The following is an 18,747-nucleotide window of genomic DNA, read 5'->3' as shown; positions in this document are numbered from 1 at the left end:
TATATTTTTTATCACCAAAATCTATTTTCTTTTACAGCAGATTTAGTGACAAGTCGCAATGATGTTAGAAAAGCATTCATTGATCCTTCAGGAGGAATTTTATACCTATCGGGTATGAGCACAAGCCTGACAGTAAGTCCATATCAACCACACAGCGGTGACTTCATTGAGGGTATTGCAAGTGGTACATCATGTGGAAAAACACATGTCGGAAATCATGACTCTGATAGGAAAGAAGGGGAAAGTTGCCAGAACAAAAGTTCAACGCATAAACATCAACAGGTTAGTATGGATATTTACCCACATACTGTATATACAAATTTCTTTTATATTTTTACTATCTTTATCATGATCAGTCTTTTACTCTGCTTATAAGCAAACAAGAATATAACTAGATTTAATTACTACAAGGGACTATGGTGAACTGACAAGTATGTCTTCAATAATGATCTACAATATTATAATTTTGAAAAATGTTATGTAACAATATGTGTTTGCTGAAATAGTTTCTCCTCATTTATACACATGGCCAATTTGAGAGTGCTGATTGGCTGAAGTTCATTAACCTTAACAAGTTGGATACCAGATTTGAGGTTTAGCATTCTCTTTCTGGCAAACAATGATTAAGGTTTTCAATGCTCCTAATGTGAGAATGTTTTTCATGTTATATTATTATTACCATTGCATCAGTTTTTTTATTTAATAAATACTCAAACTTGCCAATTTAGAGTGGCGGAGGTGGTGATTCTTGCGATCTGAGTTTACCCAGTTCTGGTGGTTCGGGTGATGGACGAGGAGGAGGAGATGAAAAGAATAATGATGATGGAAAGAAAAAAGCTCAAGACAAAGCAGAGGAGGAAGAGGACGAAGAGGCGGAGAAAAAGAAGAATGCAGAAGAGGAAGCATCTGTTAAAAAGCCAGTTGAAGCAACACATAATGCCAAAGAAGAAACACAGATTGAAAGCAGAACTGTTCAACCAAAACAGGTTTGTATGATGAGATGTAATATTGGCTTTGATGCAACCACCAGATATAGCACAAGTCTAAAAAGAAGTGACTTTAAAAAAAAAATTTGTTATAAATAAAATGGCAACAATTGGAAAGGTGCATAATGTAAACGTGTTCACCTCATATTCAACTACAGTACTGTATTTGTTTAGATTATTTATTTGTTTGTATATGTGTTTCTTTTTTTCAGGTACAATGAATTTCTGATTCTGTTAATGAATATTTGTGTGATGAATAATGAATAACACATTTGTAAATTTAGAGTGGTTGCGTTGATACATCAGGTCGCACCGCAGAGATGAAGAAAGAAGATGAATTGGATGGCAAAGGAAAAAGTGAAGACGGAAATGAGATGGAACAGCTGGTTAGTAGTATAATAGGAATAAAAGTGAATCAACCAAGAATTTTCCTCAATCTGTCAAATTTTGGAATTTGGTTGTCCACCAATGTTTGATTTTGCTTGCCTAATTAACAAGATACACACTTTCATTGATTAGCCATACCTCTTTTGTAAAAGCCCATTTATACTAGGACGATAAAGATCGATGATAACTAGATAAATACTGCACTACTGCAAACTTTATATCAACATATTCTGAAAAGTTAATGTTATTCCATATTTTCTACTTCCATACACGATTTTTCTCTCACGACGATCAATCAATATTGAGTGCTTCACAGAAGAAAATTAAAATATCAATCCGCGCGCTTGTTGTGATTTATAGCGGGCCACTTAAATTATTAGAATCAACTTTTTTTTTTCACATTTTCAACCGTTTAAGATTTAAAAAGTTATCGCAATAGGACCATATATTATAGTATTTATTTTTACATTCAATGTAGTTTAGATCTAAAAAATGTAGGGAATGGGACCTGTTTCATGCATTGTTTCATTTATTACATTACATTTAAAAGGAAATAAATGTGTAAAATATGAAAAAATACATAGATTAAACCAAATATGTAATACCATGTATTAAAGGTTCTATTTTTAATATTTACAGGTCTGCAATGACATCCAACGGAGTCTACAAGAAGCCTGTATGAATATACAGGATCAAAAGAATGGCTTAGCAATCTGTCATACTGTGTATTCAAGAAATGGTGATTTCTATCTAAGACACCTTCAACAATGCCGTCTGGGGCATTTGCATTGTGAAAATTGCCATCAGTATCTTGACAGCTTCAACCAACTAGTCTCAAGTTGTGTAAAACAAGATGGAGCAATTTTTCCATTCTTTTTAGAATACATGGAATCCATAAGTAAGAAATGATTATTTAGCACACTACTAAAATACATGGGCTCAAGCCATAACAGTATAATACAACTCCGATAAAATCAATACAATCAATACTGTAGTAATACACGTCCAACCCAAGACACCTTCCTTACCAATATGCTGTTAAACGTGGCACTTTCTGCTTTATAGTCACTCACCAATATGCCCATGCCTAGCAATTAGTTTAATACAGTGTGCAAGATAATTTTTCCAAGAAAAAATTTCACAGATAGACAGATACATTCATACAGAAAGAATACCATCTTGCAATACATCTCACTTTCTTATTATCTAGTTTGCCCTCTAGTTTCTTTCTCAAAAACATATGAACATAATATACAGAATGATTATTTACTCGATCACTGCCTACTAATAATGTTCAAGGCTAAGTAAGCAGTAGGTATTTACAAAATATAGAGTAGAATATGTTATAATGTTTTCCTGCCTGACAGAATAGTCAGTATGTATGAGAATTCTAGCAAGTTCATCGGGAGTGTAACCCAAACCAACAAATTCTGTCACTCTTTAAAATTGTCTTGTCTTCTATTATTTCTCAGGTCGAGAAGAAAAGTGCCTGGTAATACTGAAGTGGCTATATGGAATAGTACCCAACAAATTCAAAAGCATTGAGAAATGCCGAATACATTTAAAGAGACTTCGTCTAAGCAGCAGCCAAGGAGCACAGAACAGAAAGAAGTTCAAAGCCGATGCAGACAGTAATTCTCCGGAACCCATGGATACTGCAGTAACACCTTCACCAGATGGGAGTCATTGTGGTGCTGCAAGTAGGTTTAAACAACCTCAAGTTTTTCATGGATCCACAGAAGACTTAGGGGCATGGATTCAGTATGGAAATCATGATGATTCAACAGATGGAGAACTAAATGAAGGAGTTATTTTGCACACAGTATGTTTTTTTCATCTTGATGTGTATATTATACAAATTATCAATGTTTATATGAGTGCAATGGTACAAATAATTTGGTGGTGGTGGTGGTATAAATATAAAATTTATCTTTCACTACATGAAATTATTTGTTCAATTGCACGAATACAAACATTCAATGAGATTTTAAACCAGGCCCAACCCATTTATAAACAGTCGGAAAGCCGCGTTGGTAACGCATCACTGATTTCATTCATTGTGAGGGCGCGCTTCGTGGAAAATGTTGGAATTTTTGCTATTTTAGTACACTTAGAAAATGGTATAATTTTGATATTAAATGAAATCAATAAACGTATTTCAATAGTTGAACTACAAGCGTAAATAATGATAAAAACTGTGATCTAAATTCCACAGATTTTTTGTTTCAAGAAATATCATTATTTCATGTATAAACTTTTTTACTTTCATTTTTTTTTAAATGATGGTAAAAAATCATTAAATTTCATATTTTCTAGATAAGGTTTCAAAGCGAATTTAAAATCCTTTCAAGATAAACTATTAAGCTATCTATTAAAATAAAAATCTAATTTTAAGCTTTCTTGGGATGCAACTCCCACTAATCAAACCAAACCTACTACATTTCTGTTCTGTTTCGATCGAAAAATCGCCATTTTGAAACTTTGTTTACGTTTTACGAAGCTGGTACGAATCGTCCCGGACCGAATCGTGTCTGTGTTCAATACGGTTTTCATGCAGGTGTATTACGTCATAGGCCTAAGATTTCAATTTGCTCCCCGATTATTGTTCTATTTGGTTTCTGAGCTAGGAAAGGCTACCTACTATAATTACTTACTTGATTTCTAGCCTAGCTAGGCCTAAAAATAGTATTTTCTAGGCCTAGCTAGGCTGAGTAATTCTGATATAATACTATATATTAGATAGGTAGGCCTACCCTAGTGAGTGTTAATAATAGTAGCTGGGTATTCTATAGTCTAGGCTGGTGGTAGGTCTATCCCAGCTCTGCTCATATACCAAGCAAGAAGAAGCCTGAAGAAGCCTGAAGGAGAAACTAGGCCCAGAACAAATAAAAAACTGTTAAAAAAACAATAAATGGAAAAACAAAAAAAATTTTCAATTTATATATGGGGAATGTTTTATAAAATCGGGCATGTTTGTTTCAGAGACTCAAACGTGTATTTTTATATGGTCATGTTTTTAAAAAAGATAATTATGGGCCCAGCTGAAACCAAGATATAAAAATATAAGTCCATCATTTACTTGAGTATTTTTACAGTGATTGGTTGGTACTCAGTATTTCAGTATCTGGCAGTAAATGTCACACTTGTATATAAATATTACTTTATTAGATACAACTTGCATTTCACACACCAATTTTTTGTTTACGTATACAGAATGTGAAAAAGCAGTTTTTAATACAAATATCTTTCAAACAATACTGATATAAATAGTAAATACTACTACTGTATATAAAAACTTGCTTTTATTTAAATAGCACCTTGTTCATCAAACATAACAAACTAGCTAGGCCTATATCATATTAACTTACGTGCATCTTACGGTTGTACTGATTTTATGATTGTTTTATATGTTTATATTGTATGTATCTGTGTGACTCTGGTTAATAAAGTAAATCAATCAATCAATTGCAACTTAATTTATATCTTATCATTGACTGATCTGAAACGCTTCTAAAACTTGAATGCGTATGAATGTATATGTTATATTATTATTAGCGAATAAAATGAAAAACTATCAGCTGCAGCAATGATATTGAAATCGAGAAAACCATTACAGCTTCCACCGTCCAACCTCATATTGAAGAACGAGACAGAAAATCGTCGAGTCTTGATACCAACAAAAAACCTAAAATGAAAATGAATAGCTGAAATGTAATGAATGAAACTATTTAAATAATTGTCACTATGATATGAACAAAACATTGCATCGTTATACAGTATAATTATTCAACAACCTGAAAACATTTTCAGATATAGGCCTACCATGAAAAAGCAGCAAATACAAAATTTCCTTATGTCTGTTTATTGTAATAATTATTAATATTATAAATAAATTGTACCCCTCAGTTGTCAATAATTTTACTATAAATAAATATTTAACTATAGAATAGGTAGGCCTATACCTGTTTCAGGCTGCGATTTGCTTAATTATCTTTTTAAAACTTCCCAATGCATCTTCAATATAGAGTAGGATTGTAACGATACTTTAATAATACTAAATTGTAACTAAAGTATTTAAATTATTAACAGAACATGTTACTATGCCTAGGCCGATATAATACGACAACGATCCACCAGGTCGTGCATATACTCACCTACAACAACCACAATCAACACACCATGCACCACACACGACGGAACTAGTGCCGCGAGACGTAACAATATATGACATGAGGACCTTTTTTAAAATGTTCGCTATAGGAAGCTTAAATAGGGTTTCAAGCCAATTTTAACGTAAAACAGACTATTGATACTTACTCTATCCATATACGTCGGTTTTTTGGTAATTCACTGTATGGGATGCAAATCCCACTAATGGAAAATTTGTAAACAAACACCTGTTAGAAAACTTCAGTTTTGACGGACGCACACGAACTTTGGAAAGAAATTGTCGCTGACAACAAATCCAACAAATTATTCAGAAAATTAGGTGACCTGCGACATCTTAAACATATAAGGAACTGATCTTACCATATATGGTTAATTTTTCGCCTACTAATGTTTATTAAACAGCTATTAAATGACATATACTTTATGCTAATGTTTTCGCGCGAAACGTTGATGCTTCTGTGCCGAGAGAGGGCTTCTAAAATTTATGACGTCATGCGAAGTCGAAAATTCAGCGATAACGGTCATATTTCCCAACGCGGCTCTCCGACTGTAAAGGTAGTGCTCCAATGTTAGACGTGGAGTAGAACTATATTACAGACAGCAACATTACAGGATGAACTTCAATCTAAATCAGTCAACATCTTAGCCTCGTGTTTCACATTCCGGTTACTCCCTGTGTAACATGAATGAACTGCATTGCATTCTCGATGACGTATGAGTTCAATAGTATAGTATTATATACTGTATAAAATGTATTTAAACACGAGACTGATGCACAGTACAACTTGTTTAATCAATTATATGGATTCTACTGTAGTACTTCATAAATGTTTTTTTTTTCTTTTTTCATTTTTTTCTTAAAATAATAATAAACACATTTTACATAGTATCTAGTCATTTTAAAGCTGGATTTACACCATTATAGATATTAAACATCATGTGACCCAAAATATGTTATAACACACCTACAGTATGTCTATCCTTGCTATTTTTTTATTGGTTGATTTTGTATCACCTGCCGTGCATTCTCATTGTGAGAATTTTGTTCAATGCTGTAAATCAGTGAATGCATGATCGAAAGCCAACCTTAGTGTGTTCTGTCTGTATTATAACTGCTTCCTTTGACATAAACCTGGGTGTCACCTTTTTTAAATCGCCTAGCCTGAAAAATTTGGTTCAAGATTAAAGAGGTAAATTAACTATTTAATAATTACTGAACTTTCTTTTCAACAGTTTTGTATTTATTTAATTTTTTGAATTTTTGAATTATATAATTTTTACATAAAAGATATTACTAATTTTTTAATAGCTTTTGATTGCCACAAATAATTGTATATTTATAATCCCAAGCCTCGTAATTATAATCTCATAAAATATTTTAATTATATTTATATAAATTACAATGAATAATGAGCTTATAAAATAGCAAAATCTAACTATTATTTTCTCAGAATTTATCCCCAATTGACGGCTTATATAGACCAAGAAAAGAATTTGCTAAAGTAACTAGACTTGGTAGTGGTAGCAGTGGTGAGGTGTATGTAGCTGCAGATAAATTTACCAATCAAGAATTTGTTTGTAAAAAGGTAAGTCTATTTGTTCTGTAATTATAAGCAAATTAATGTTGCTAAACTAGTGATTTTTTTTCAACTACAATCACATTTGGATTATTACAAATCAACATCATTATATTTATACTGTCTTCACGGCTATCGTCTTCAGAATGACGATGATAACGCTAAAGCAAACTGCTTGCCAAACAAACTACTTAATAAGGTGAACCTATTGGTATACTGTTAGTTATCAATCATCCGAAGATGATAGCAATGAAATAAGTATTATTCAGTTTAGTATTATTATGTTGGTGTGTCAAAACATAATTTATTTTTCAAATTATACAGTATGTAACTACAACACCAATGGTGAAATTGAGAGCCTATAAATTGACATTTTTAAATCTGTGCACATTTTGGGTCACGTTTCACATGCACCCAATACGTGAAAAGTGATCACTATACCAAAAGTACCAATACCACTCTTCTTCATTCAGTAATTTACATTGGAATTAGGATTGTCATTCCAAGAATTATTTTAATCCTAACCAATATTTATTCTCTTTTTAAGGTGCATTTGGACAATTTTGAAATAAACGAGGTCCTAATATGGATGAAGCTAAGCCACCCAAATATTATACCGCTGTGGGGTGTTGTCAAGCATGGTGCCTACATGTACATTCTTAGCGAGTTCTTTCCATCTAAACCATTACCTTCAAGACTTGCCAATAATGACTTCTCTATACAGGATGCAAATGTTGTAAATTGGATAAGACAAATTTTAGATGTGTTAAAATACATACACTCTTTAAAGATTGTCCACATGGACATCAAACGTAAGGTTTTTATAGATATGTTAGTTAGTCTAGTATATGTAAATACTAGACAATTATTACTGGAATGAATAATGTTAAATAGTTAATAGTTTACCCAATTAATAAATATTTTTTGTTTCTTAAAATAGCCCCAATACAACAACTACAGTTCTTCCCAATGTTCACATTTTCAAAGACTACTAGACAAGTGTTTATCAAGTTTACTTCCAATTTTTATCATTCATTTTTTTCTGGATAATTTTCTGGCAGAACACTACTATATTCTTATTTATTGTATTTTGTAACAGCTGAGAATCTTCTCTTGGCTGGAAATAAGATATACATGATTGATTGGGGACTTGCTCTAAATCTGAATGATAATGGTTTTGTACAACTAAATCAAGCCACTGGAACTGAATTCTTCATGGCTCCTGAAGTCGTTCGTAAGTTATTTATTCATACATTTGAAATCGCCAGTTGCAGGATTATAGATACAGTTGCAGATACTTATTCATATTTACAAGGAAATTCTTGTACATACTTAATTCATCCAATAAGCCAAGAGTATGATAAACTCTCCATACAACCTGATTGTGATAGAGAATATGGCTGAGAATTACAGATTGCCGCATTGACCTTTTTTTATCTAACAAACGCGTATTTCATAGTTGAATAGCTAAAATGCACAAAAACCTCCCTCAAACAAATTGTTGTGTGGTTTAGGATGAAATTGAGTAGATTATAAATAGTGCTAGTTAGTATTAATTATATAATATATTTTACATAAAGATAATAGTAAAACTTTTGTGTTATGATGTATTGAATGACTAAAAATCTCATTCGAGGATGAATAAGAATCTTTTGTAAGAACTCAACAAGACTGACTGGACTCTGTATTCTATGTGCTCTCTTGTATTCATATTTTTTTTCATTGTGGATTTATCATTCATTTTAGTTATTTAATTTTTTTCAGGCTGTGAGAGATTCAACACAGCGGCCGATATATGGAGCCTCATGTGCACCTTTATCAATCTTTTGGCTGGTTTACCCCCTTGGATAAAAAGGTTCTCTAAATTGCTAACATATCAACTAGTGGTGAGTATCGTAATTGCTTTGAGAAATATTTGTATCTCTATCAAACCCTTAGCTACAATCAGTAATATAAAAATGAATCTATAGGAATTTAAATAAAAAATATTTTACACATGATTTGGGCCAGGATGTGTGAATGCTTTCATATCATTTCATTTATATATTTCGACATCGTGTCCTGGGACCCACAAGCAACAGAGTCTCCATAACATAAAATGTCTGGGGTCCCAGAAGAACTTAACTACATAAAATTAAAAATCAAAATATTTCACAATGTGGACAGATCTGGGCCGACTCTAGAGATAGTAAGGTCAATAATCTAAAAATGAATCAATGAGGAATTGAAATAAAAAATATATTACACAATATTTGTGCTGGTAAATGTAATTCACAAAGTTTTTCCAGACAGATCTGGGTCAACTCTTGAGTAAGTTCAGGAACTACTTTTTTGTTTAGACTGCCTTACACAGTGAGCCTTAAACTAAGTTGGACCTTTTTATTACTAAATGATCATCTTTGCCCACAGTGCATTAAATTTATAAAGTGCTAACAAAAAAGCCTAAAAAAGAATAGTAAATTGTATGTTTATTTTTGCTTTTGTGTCTTGTTTTGATATTCTTTGTAAAACCCTGTATGGCTAATTGTTTATATGTCTCATTTACATATTTATGCTTAGTAGTTATAATTGTCTGTGGAATAGTTCTTCTAAAGATCAAACGAAGTTCGAAAATTACATTATTTATTTGGTGTCTTTTTTGGAGTATATTGATATTTAATATGTTATTATTTGAATAGATTGCGACACATCCACCGCCGATTGAAGATATCCCTAGAGATATTCATCCTGCAATTAGGGACTTTTTGTGTGCAGGATTACAAGCAGATCAGCAGGACAGAGCAACAGCATGTCGCCTCCTTGAACATGATATTTTTGGCATGAGTAAGTACAATCTTGTAGTGTGCACCGTCTATAGCTGTTCTATGCTGCTGCAAATTAGCGGCCTGCATTTTTAATGACCTTTAGCCTTTTACAATGGCTTAATTGAAGTTTGCTTTAGAACAGTAGGTGTGTTATAAAACAAGTAATAAGTGTTTTGTATTCGTTGAATAATAATAATTAAAAAAGTAATCATTAATTGAAATATTGACTGCTCTATTTAACTTGGCACTGCAGTCAATCTTTCAACTCATGAAATACTTTCACCGTCCAACTCATAACTTGTTTTTTTTTTTGCCATGACTATTAAGTACATATGTCTTATTAAAAACTGTTTAAAATTAAAATGCTTAAATACACCTGAAATATACATATTATGCACCAACAAATAACTAGGTAACAGTTATAGTCTGTAGTGTGCTTTTCACAGAAGACATGTGATCCATTGAAAGCTTAACACTTTGACTGCCAGAGGTTTTTCCAGTTAGAAACTGTCACCGCCAGCGTTTTGAGCCAATTTCAGTTCAGTTTTTATTAAAGCTGATTGAAACTATGTATGTGATCTGATTGATATGTAATTTAGACTAAAATAATCATAAAGATTTTAGCTTTACAATGGTACCAAGAATGATTTTCAAATCGCAATATGTAAATCATAATAGTAAAATAAAGAAACCCACTTTTTGAGTTTTTCATAGTTTTGCGCAAGAAAGTCGAGATATTCACAATTTGACAAGACATCACAATATAAAAATATTGCCTGGTGAGATCAACAAACAAAGTAAACGTTACTTACACAGCATCGATAGGCCTACATCAAAACAAGTTATCACTATCTAAAAATGTATTACAATTTATAAATCATAAATCTTACATCAAAGTTTCGCCAAAATCCACATAGTAAAGACACCAGGCCTAGTCAACTAGGCCCAAAGTTGATCCGGAATCGTTTTGCAACTAGGCCTAGCATAGTACACTCTAGACTGATGATACAGTAATATCCATACCATTTCCAAACAGGGTATACATACAATAATAAATAATAAAATTAAAGACTTCATATTCAAAATAACACCATTATTTTTTATTCAGATAATAAACAAACATGGCAATCCACAAAAACCTTTGTAATGCTTCGGCGGCCTAGCTAGCACGGTCGCTACACGACGCGCCAAGCCATCGCTGTACGCGCTACTGTGATGCACGGGGTTTGTTGATGTTTCGACAGGTACCGTTTTGACAGTCTTTCGTAACCAGATTAGTTACTTTCAAATAGTAAAATATTTACGGTCCAGACCGAATATACAGTAGTGTAATTTTTTTCTTTTTTCTTTTATTTAATTTTTCACACTTCAAAAATAATACAAGTTATGTGAAACAATGATAACAGGTATCATAGTAATAAACAATAAGGTAATCAAACTAATTTAAACAAAATATATAGAGATACTTGTACTTTAAAAAAAAAAAACAAAGAAGTGTGAAAGGAGGTCAAATAAGTATGATACTTTAAGCTTGACCCCCTAACAAGACTGCAGGTTACGGTACATGACAAAAAACAACACATGAAGTATTGATATTTGCTACAAAATGCCTAGTAATAATTAGAGAATAACAATTATCAGTAATAATTGTGATTAAAATATAATTTATAAAAAATAAAATAACAATAAATTAACATTATTAAAAATAATAATAAACACCTTATTCATCATATGCCTGGATCAGAGATTGCTTATATGTAATTTTAAAACTTAAAAGTGAAGGTTTCTTTATCAGTGATATGAAAGACTTTCCCAAAGTTTAGGTCCGGTATAAAATATTGAATGACGTCTAATGTGCCAGTCGCAGTTTTTAACAGTGTATACATTAGTATTGGAAAAACGGGTAAAATGTGTATGGGTATCAGAAGGTTTAGTAAAGAGTGAACATATGTTATAATAACAACCAATAATGAACCTATCTACTGAATTTCGTAAAACAGTCAAGCGTTGTGTTTCCAAACACGAAGATCTCCGTGTTTGACAGTCAAAGTGTAATGTTGTTGCATGCTAATGTAAAAAAAGCACTTTTACAAATTACTACTAATTAAGGCTAATGTGTAAAGACGGTTTAACATTTAAAGTTCTGTACTTACAGCTCTTTTCTTTATTGTTTTACTTAGTAGTTTATTATTAGTATTATATTTGTATACTTTTTTTCAGATTCCTTCCCAAGATTGTCAACAGAAGAAATGGAAACAGGCTTGTTACCAGTAGCAACACCACCTGGTATTGATGATGAGGATGATCATTATATTAATCCAGCAGCTTGCTTCCCTGCCCTTGGAGAAGAAATAAATGTATTACCGGCAAATTTTGGCACTTCTAGCATTAACCAAATCCTGGAAGAAGCATCATGTGTTGACCAATCCACCTTCACTTATGGTAATGTCAACCAAGAACACCAGGCATCATCACAACATTCCCATCAAGAGGATTGCCCAGGTGTTCATGATGAACAGCTTCAAGGGAGAACACACTTGGAAAACATAAGTATGACAGACGTTGATAAGTTGAGTAACAACCTACTTCTAATGCAGATCAAGGAAGATGAAGAGGACCTCTATGGCCCAGGTTCACCTGATGATTGCACAGATCCTTCTAATGAAAATACATACTCTTCAGTTCAACCAGATGATGATTTTAGTTCTTTTCATCCATTAACTGCAGCTGGCGGACAAGTATCAAGACATTCACAGATGACACCTGATAGGTCATCTACTTCAGATACAAGTCTCTTTGATAGTTTATTTCCTGATATTGGTTTACCACAGAAATTGGCCAACTGTAGCTCAGACCTATCTTCTACATTTGGATCATTAAATCAATGTGGGGCTTGTGAGTAGCTCTATTTTCTTTCTAATTAAGTTAATACTACTATATTATAACAATAACGACAAATAAACCTTTGTTTTTAAACAAAAAATTCAAAACTTGTGAACTAACTTTAATCAAGAGGCAAGTGAAACTGATTAAATACCAATTAATATAAAAAAAAGCTATTGATATAAAACTTTCTTTAATAGTAAACTTATGTTTGTCTACTTTTACTGTAAACAAGAATTTGTTTTCAGAACTTAAATAAATTACAGAGTGAACTACAATACAAACAGAATGATTACTCTCTTTATCATATTTTACTATCATTAAACATTGTCTATGTTATTTCCATTAGGCATAATAACTTTATATCTATATTTGCTATAATTTGCAGATGCTGACAAATCAACAGCATCAGGTGGTCCGTTAAACTGCCAAAACTCAACAAGAGAAAGTCGAAGATCCTCGGGTCAGTCGAGTGTTTTTGAGCAGATGTTTCCAACTCTTGGTAGCACCCCAGATGAACCTGGTTCTGCTGAGAGAGCATCCGGTACATCTGATACCTTTTACACTTTTCATGCTTCAACACCAACAGGAAATGTGACAGATAATCACAGAGAAAGTGCAACACCACCAACAGGTAATTACTAATCCTAATTTTAAATTGAGAATGTTATGAATTCTTTTCTTTTTTCACTAACTAGACCATTATTTTTTTTTTTAGAATACTAATATTTAACAGACCTAACCAAATCCAACAACATGAGATATTAAATCTATATGATTGTTATTAATCATATTTTTTAAATTTGTTTAATTGATACATATATTTTTTTTCAGACATCCAACAACCTTATGTTGCTACAAGGGTAATGTATAAATCCAGTATTTTATAATTTAAATTAGAATAAATACAATCTGACATAAAATCTCTCCATAACTAGAGACCTCTGGCAAGTCTACAGTAATTCCTGATAAGCTTATTACGTTGAACAGTAGCACCAATGATAGTGCACATACAGTTTTACATATACTGTAGCTAACAAAATATAGCTACTGTATCTGCACATATAGGATGTTATTGAATTTAAAACTAATTTCACCAATTTGATTAGTATATGTTTTGAAAACTGCACATTGACCCAATTTACACTTGCAATTAGGCCGGCCCTGGGCTGGATGCAAACCTAGACTGACCGACTGACTTATGCAGTGAACTGTGACAATGGCTTGTGAAAGTAAAGTAAATGAAATATCAGAGCCGTCCCTTGGAACGCAAGTGTAATCACACTGGATCTGACCCAAACACTTACATTTTTTTGTCCCAGGACCAAATCTAAATTGTAAATTTAGTCTGTTGTTGAATGAATGAAATGACATGTTTGTAAATGGGATTTCCTTCAAAAGTGAATTTTGTTTACTATTGGATTCCTCTAAGCAATCATGAATGTGGGATCCTTTCTTTGTAATTTAATTTCCACCTGAATAAATAAAGGAAAAAAAACTGTTTTGCAGGTTGATAATGGCACATCCGGGTATGTTTCACAGGCAACTGCCCAAAGCCACAACTCTGAACGTAAAAGGAATTCATCAAGTAAGAAAATATTGTGCATATATCTTTATCTTAAAGAGAAACAATAAATTGCAAAATTTGAAATATTAATGTAATGAGAATTAAAAAAATGAAAACCTATAAAAAAAAAATGCTTTATATATGTACCATTTAGGGCATTGATGGTATTCTACTACGCCTTTTACACTTTCTGTTTTGAATGACATGTGTTATGTGTATATAATACTTAGTGGTGCATGGCAAAGCTTCAAACTAGCATTACTGGTTGGTCTAGGTGTGATATTAGAGTTGGGTGATACTCTTATAACATCTTTGACAGTCAATAATGATGTTTTTAACATTTATGGTATTTTTTTTAAAGATCACATTGTATGCATAAACGTGCTTGGTGAAGTATTATTTGCACTTAGCACCACACTGTATGGAAATTTAGCTGAAGGAATAAGCAAAGAGGTAGGTTATATGACTCACAGGAAAAGCCAACTTTAGCATCAGGAGTGGGACTAATGAAGATTTTCAACATGCTATTATAAGTGCGTAGTTCAGCCATAACCAACGCAAATACCAATTATTTAAACTTCTGCTCATCTTAACTGCATTGTGGCTAATAATGTCTTTCATTCAAAAATTCATTCTTTTTTTTTAATCAATTTTGGGTTGGACAAAATTTAACGATTGGCAGACACCAGTTTTAGTCAGCAGATAATACACTTGATTATTTATTGAATTAATTGAGGAAAATGTCCATGATTAATTAAAAATAACACATTATTTTTGCAGGTGTATAAGATCTTTAAAGCTAAAAATATCCCAATTAGCCGATTTATACTTACTGACGAGCATGGTAATCAATTTGATGAGAACGATCCAGTAGATTCATCAATTGAAGTAAGGGTGGCCATAGCTCGTGATGAGGACAAATGGACCTGGTGTGTAACGCCAGAAGACAATCCTCAACATTAGGCAACAAAGATCATTAGTATAGACCAAATGATCATATCTGATGAACACTCATTTTCATGTAACAGTTCTTTGAAATTGGGTAAAAATCAATCTCTTTTTCCGAATTAGTAATGGTCACCAAATGATTTTTCCGTGTAAAGTACTTTGAAAATGTTTAAAAGGTTCACCGTATTATAGCATTTTAGAAACTTTTAAAACTCAGTGAACATTTTTTTATGAATTAGTAAATTGTTCATCACAGGATCTGTCTATATAAAATAATGTTAATGTAATGAGGTCACAAAAAAATCATAAAAAAAAAATATATAGCATTTCAGGAAGGTTTTATGATCAATTTTATCAAGTGATTAACTAGATTAGTGCTTTATAACTCTTACAAACATATTTAGTGATATTGCACAAACCTGATATCTGTATTTTCTGATGCAGAAATAAATGAAAACATTCTCAGTGTAACACTAACAAAATAAAACTCACATTTTTTTATACCAGGAATAAGCCCATATATTTCTCAAATTCAAAACTTTTAAAAAACCTATTTTAACTTAATTAGACTTTGAAACGATAAGGTCATTCTGATCATTGAGGTGACATTTGTTTAAGAACCTGCTCTCCACTTATGTATGTTTGATAAATTATTTGATTATTTGTCTACAAATGAATGTTTAATATATCCCAAAAGAGAAAGCATGTAGAACCTTAATTTGCATAAAATTAATTTTTTTAACCAACAATGACAGGAGCAATGCTATTTTAAAAGTGTGTACTTCCAATTTATTTTGTGTTTAGCTTCAATATTATGCATGAAAATTCAAACTGTAAGAATACCATTTCTTACATTTAAACGAAGTCATAATATTAACCTAAGTACATAATATTGGTTTACAGGCAAATTAAATATAGAGCAAGTAAAGTTAGTGATTTAATTATTTGGTGTTGTAACAGTATAGTTTAACAACATTTTAAATATTTTATTTTTTAAATGAAAAAAATATATATATTTTTTATAAAAATAGTTTCAATTTATATATAAATTAACTGATGTACAATGTTAATCACTGGATATATTCAATAAAATACAGTTTATTAGAAGAATGTAATGAAATGTATATTAACATGGAAGCATCAATTTGTCCATGTTTATATAGATACTTACACTGGGATCATATCTAATATGAACAATTCTATTAGGGGACCAACTTTTAAAACAACAACATTTCACCAAAATAAAAATCTCTTTACAAAGTCTTTCTTTGTCCTAATGTTGCTCAGAGAAAACTGCTCTGACCAACGCTGTATAGTGGTGACACACATACAGAACAATCAAACAACTTCTAAATGTCAAAAGGTTAATTATTCAAAATAAAGTTCTATGTGCTTTTTATAATTTAATTTAACTTTAAATTGATGAAATATAAATTAAAATTATTCGTATTTGTCACCCATGATAGAACAGAATGAATTGAGTCATACATGTTGTGTAGTTGTAGGGCTATATTAGTTGAATACCTTGAACCAGACACCCATCCCTGAAATTCACCATTGAAATATTAGCTATTTTATCAACTATATAAATAGTTTTATTGGTTTATTAGGATTTAAGAAAAATCCGACAACATTAAAGTTAATTCGTATTTAAGTTACCCAGCAGTCCTTCTCATTCAGTATCAAACTGTACGCCATTCATATAGGCTAAAATAGGCCAACTTTCTATAAAATCGTCTCAATAATGAGTGATAGCGTATTTATAATAAATAAAATAGGTAGTTACATTTGCAACTTATAGGCCGATGTAAGAATATGCTATTCATGTCATGTATAATGTTCGGATTATTTTAACTATTGTTAAAAAATATCGTTAACAAATTACAGTACAGTAAGACAATACAGTAATGTAGGAAGCTTTTGGTTTGTGATCACCTAGACTAGTAAGTAATCGACGTCATGTTAAGTTATGCATAAGTAGACATTTGGATGCGCTTCCTTTCTAAATTCCTCCACACAGTTTTTGTGGATTAGATCCAGTCGACGACCTTACATAGGTCCAGTCCAAATCGAAAGCACCCTAATAAATAATTAACAGAATCGAGATTTGTTCCACAATAATTACACGTACAGTACTTACCATTAATATTAGTAGTTTCAATAGCATATGTTGTTTAAATTCGTTGTATCTTAAATATATATACTGTATTTAGTTAAAGTTCATTATATATCACGTACCGTGCATTATTTCTTCCAATTTTGTGAAGAAAAATTAAAGTATGCAAAGGAACTTTGGCTGTCTCTGGCCTGCTCCCCCTTCCACTCTGAGTATCAAATGTTTAGGATTCATGTTGGATTATCGTATAAACGTTTAGAACAGTAAAGGTGTGAATGTTTGCATTTATCGAATACCTGTTCCTATTCAAATGGGACAATCTTTCAATTCAGATATCCTCCCATTCAACTCATAAACATTAATTATTTGTATGATTTAGTGGTAGTGTTGAAATAAATGATAAACATTTTCAGAACTAGTGTACAGATCTGATGTTTGGGTAAAATTATTTGATAAATTGGTATATACGTAAATTGTAGCCAAAACAGTAATAAATGCATTGCTTATCAAAATGTAGATTGTAATTATGTGTTTAAAATTGTATTTGTACATACATTTCTACAATACATTGCTACAATACAAAATGTCCTGCTGTCTATTTTCCCATCGGTCCCAAATAATGTGTGACTGTCGTTCTCACTCACTTGATGGTAGACATAATATTACAGTAGCATGTAAACATCTCCAAGGTAGGCCCTAATAGTAAAACTACGTAATGTGTTTTATTGACAATTCCCGGCTACGGGCATTTCTCTGACGGTCAAATTACTCTTATCATTGTTTATTCTACATCATGACCCGAGTTAAAATGTTAAATTTAAAGGGGTATCTCTCCCAATAGGCCTATAAAGTGGAGTTGTGGTGATGATGTCTCACTACTTATTGAGACATTTTGACAATTGGTTTGTTCAAAGCTGTCAGGGATTGTTCTCACCTCATTCATTAATTTTCAATTTCATTTGACAACAGACCATGGATTAATGGACAAATTCTACAACCGTCTAACCATAAGCGAGTCGCGTGTCAGACAAAAACATGTGCAAGGCTGCAGTTTATTTATTCTTAATTACAAAATAAAGAAACAGGGATTACATGAACAATTTGTTGTAAGAAAAGAAATATTTGAATAACTTTCCACCACTTTCTTGGTTATTCGGCTTTTAAATTGAAGGCACTTTATTGCGGACTTTATCCTCATACTGAGGGTGCGTGATGGTCCGAATCAGGTCTATCCTCCACTCCATTGAAAATGTTATCAAAGATATTCTTTGATGTTATCCCCAAAATCATGTGTGTTCTCTGTCGGAAC

At 31.9% G+C, this 18,747-nt stretch overlaps 1 protein-coding gene across 4 annotated transcripts in view; it reads left to right on the top strand.

The window, feature by feature from the left end:
- Positions 1-17,954, top strand: part of LOC144840057 (uncharacterized) — a 28,381-nt gene extending 10,427 nt beyond the window's left edge. For 3 of the 4 annotated variants that reach the window (XM_078695707.1, XM_078695705.1, XM_078695706.1), the window contains exons 3-18: positions 38-282; positions 729-986; positions 1,271-1,372; positions 2,013-2,271; positions 2,846-3,195; positions 6,995-7,129; positions 7,668-7,932; positions 8,220-8,354; positions 8,885-9,006; positions 9,799-9,943; positions 12,145-12,819; positions 13,196-13,441; positions 13,642-13,670; positions 14,317-14,395; positions 14,736-14,827; positions 15,155-17,954. In XM_078695707.1, coding sequence (XP_078551833.1) covers positions 38-282; positions 729-986; positions 1,271-1,372; positions 2,013-2,271; positions 2,846-3,195; positions 6,995-7,129; positions 7,668-7,932; positions 8,220-8,354; positions 8,885-9,006; positions 9,799-9,943; positions 12,145-12,819; positions 13,196-13,441; positions 13,642-13,670; positions 14,317-14,395; positions 14,736-14,827; positions 15,155-15,337 — 3,320 coding nt within the window. In that variant the 3' untranslated portion in view covers positions 15,338-17,954. The remainder of the gene's footprint in view (positions 1-37; positions 283-728; positions 987-1,270; positions 1,373-2,012; positions 2,272-2,845; positions 3,196-6,994; positions 7,130-7,667; positions 7,933-8,219; positions 8,355-8,884; positions 9,007-9,798; positions 9,944-12,144; positions 12,820-13,195; positions 13,442-13,641; positions 13,671-14,316; positions 14,396-14,735; positions 14,828-15,154) is intronic. The other variant, XM_078695709.1, reaches the window with a different exon arrangement.
- Positions 17,955-18,747: the final 793 nt, after the last annotated feature.

The sequence above is a fragment of the Antedon bifida genome, chromosome 4 (assembly GCF_963402885.1).
Source record: "Antedon bifida chromosome 4, ecAntBifi1.1, whole genome shotgun sequence".
Lineage (NCBI taxonomy): Eukaryota > Metazoa > Echinodermata > Crinoidea > Comatulida > Antedonidae > Antedon > Antedon bifida.
The sequence above is the reverse complement of the archived record's forward strand: the minus strand, read 5'-3'. Positions and strand labels throughout refer to the sequence as shown.